The sequence below is a fragment of the Hibiscus syriacus genome, unplaced genomic scaffold (assembly GCF_006381635.1).
Source record: "Hibiscus syriacus cultivar Baekdansim isolate YM2019G1 unplaced genomic scaffold, ASM638163v2 tig00015240_pilon, whole genome shotgun sequence".
NCBI classification, from domain to species: domain Eukaryota; kingdom Viridiplantae; phylum Streptophyta; class Magnoliopsida; order Malvales; family Malvaceae; genus Hibiscus; species Hibiscus syriacus.
In genome coordinates this window covers 64,385-66,967 of record NW_024062354.1, presented here as the reverse complement: position 1 = coordinate 66,967, position 2,583 = coordinate 64,385, and the positions used below count along the sequence as shown (strand labels likewise).

Below are 2,583 nucleotides of genomic sequence, written 5' to 3'. Positions count from 1 at the left end.
CATTGCCTGTAGTCTTTGGTTCATTATCTCAAGGCGTCTCCACAAATCCTGAATTAAAATTTGATTTATCATAAGCACCCAATTAAGCCATTCATACCACTAGTTGTGCAAACCTACAATCTATGAACAAATTTTCTCTCTAAGGTTAAGTACTAAACTGGCAAATTATCCACCACTTTTTTCCAAATTGATGAATTCCCCTAGTTAAAAGAGTATATAAATCGAACGAGGAAAAGATTCGAATCCAGTTATTCGATCTTACTGTTATTGAACCGAATGTTCAAATTGAAAAGTAGATACCGATCTGTCATATCGTTAATAATAAATCAACACGTGATAACGATCTTATATACGTTTCATAATTTTATTTTTTTTAGAGTTGGGATAATTTTACTACAATTATCATAGTACTTAAATAATGAAGGAATAGTTGTGGGGGTTTTTTTTTCACCTCCTCGGTATCATCTTCATCATAAACTCCTTCCTCTTCATCACTTGATCGTTACATGCAAACAAAATTCCGATTATTGTAATTTATGTATTATACAAAGAAAATGAAGGGAAGAAGAATTGATCCGATTATTGTAACTCATGAAAAATAAAAGAGGGATTTACCATCTCCAGCTTGATTCATCAACAAAAGTGTAAGATCTAAAGACAAGAATTATGGAACATATAATTAAAAGCCGAGTTCAATTATAAACAGGAATTTTAGATGATTTAAGTCATGAAACTTGAACCTAGTTGGGGGTGGAAGCCTGGGAAGTGTTGGACGTTGAGAAATGTTGGAGATGGCTGAAGGTTTGGCAGCTGCCTCGTTGCTCATTTTTTCTTTTCCTTTCCCTTTCCCTTTCCCTTTCGTCATATTTGCTTTGCTTTACCAACAGATTCCTCATATATCTACATATATATATCTACACTACTTAAGTGGGGACAATTTGCTTATGTCATTGGAGAGGTGTCACACAATTTTGATGATCAGATTTTAAAAATTTTAGAAAATTTAAAAGATCATATAAAATATTTTTTTGAGTGATCTTGGTGATAAAAAAGAAATTTTGTTCTTCTTAGAAGACCCGAGTTTAAGTAACTACATCTGTAGAGTATATATATATATTAATTATTAAGAAAATTACAAATTCCATCTTTACCTCGAACTAATAAAAATTCATATAAGATAATGATCATAAATAATTAATAATGAATAAGGCATCTTTCTCACAATTATAAATGATGGTTTTTATTATGTTTAACGTTTACTAACAAAAACGCTATATACTAAACATAAGATGAAAAAGGATAAGCACAGATGCATTAGGGACTCTCCAAGAAGATGAACATTGATAGCGTCCAAGAAGATCAAAGAGCCACAAAGAAAGTTAAGAATCGAGAAATAAAAACTAAAGATAATGAAACAACTCAACCAACGGAGGACATGCAAACTGAAGATGATTCTCAAGAAGAAGAAGCTGCGACCAAAGAACGCCCCAAGAGTCCGGAGAAAATCTCATATGCGACCATGGCTACCAGTGGATCAAATATGATCAAGAATCCTCCAGTCAAGATGCCCGAAAAAGAAATAATTTTCCAAGAAGGAGATGTCACCATGGACAATTCTAGAGATTTCCCAAAAATAAGTTTCTCTAGGAGAATTCATGAACTGATTGATCGAAACATGAAACAAGTTGTTACCACGAGACTACTGGGAAAAAAGATTGGATATAAAGCTCGGATAAACAAAATACATGTGTTATGGAAGCCAATAGGCAATTTCAACTTAATAAATCTTGATAATGACTATTACTTAGTGAAATTTGAAAATCCTGAGGACTACACGAGAGTTCTTACCGATGGTCCTTGGATGATATATGGAAGTTACGTGACAGTTCAACCATGGTCGAGGAACTTTACTACAACTGAGAAAAACCCTTCACAAGTCATCGCTTGGCTGCGTCTACCTGGTTTGCCCTACAGGTATTACAATACTGTACTAATCAGAACAACTGTGAATATGATAGGAAGAGCATCAAAATTGACTACAATACCAAAGTTGGAGAAAGGGGAAAATTTGCTAGAATTGCAGTTGTAATTGACCTGTATAAGCCTCTTATTCCATGCGTGGGAATAGATGATTTCATACAAAAAATTGAATATGAGGGGCTGCAATAGATCTGTTTCAAATGTGGTACCTATGGGCATGCAAAAGAAGCATGTCAAACCAATCAAGAAGGAAAACAAATAGATATTCCCAACACTAGTCATTTTGTTGAAGAACAAGCGAATGAGGAAAATAGCAAAGATAACCCCTTTGGTCCTTGGATGATTGTTCAGCCAAGAGGAAGAAACAACATATACCAAATAACCCAAAGTAGAAATAAAGAAATTGAAGGAACATCAAAACAAGGTTCCAGATTTGCGCCTCTACATGATGAACAGATAGAGGAAGAACCAAGGGGAAGCATTAAAGACCACTAAAACATAGGTAGAGAAGCTGATTTACAAGTCCCTGCTACAAGAACTAACACACCAAAGAACCAGATGGAAAACAAAATGGGAGATAGAGGAAAAACGAGGAACAAAGCC

The 2,583-nt window shown here is 34.4% G+C and overlaps 1 protein-coding gene across 1 annotated transcript; it reads left to right on the top strand.

The window, feature by feature from the left end:
• Nucleotides 1–1,333: 1,333 nt before the first annotated feature.
• Nucleotides 1,334–2,089, top strand: LOC120207731. The gene has a single exon (XM_039207154.1). The coding sequence runs from the start codon at nucleotides 1,334–1,336 to the stop codon at nucleotides 2,087–2,089; it is 756 nt and encodes a 251-aa protein (XP_039063085.1).
• The last annotated feature ends 494 nt before the right edge of the window (nucleotides 2,090–2,583 follow it).

What these genes read in the sequence shown, in the direction of transcription:
- LOC120207731 (XM_039207154.1), top strand. Translation starts at nt 1,334, where the DNA reads ATGAACATTGATAGCGTCCAAGAAGATCAAAGAGCCACAAAGAAAGTT.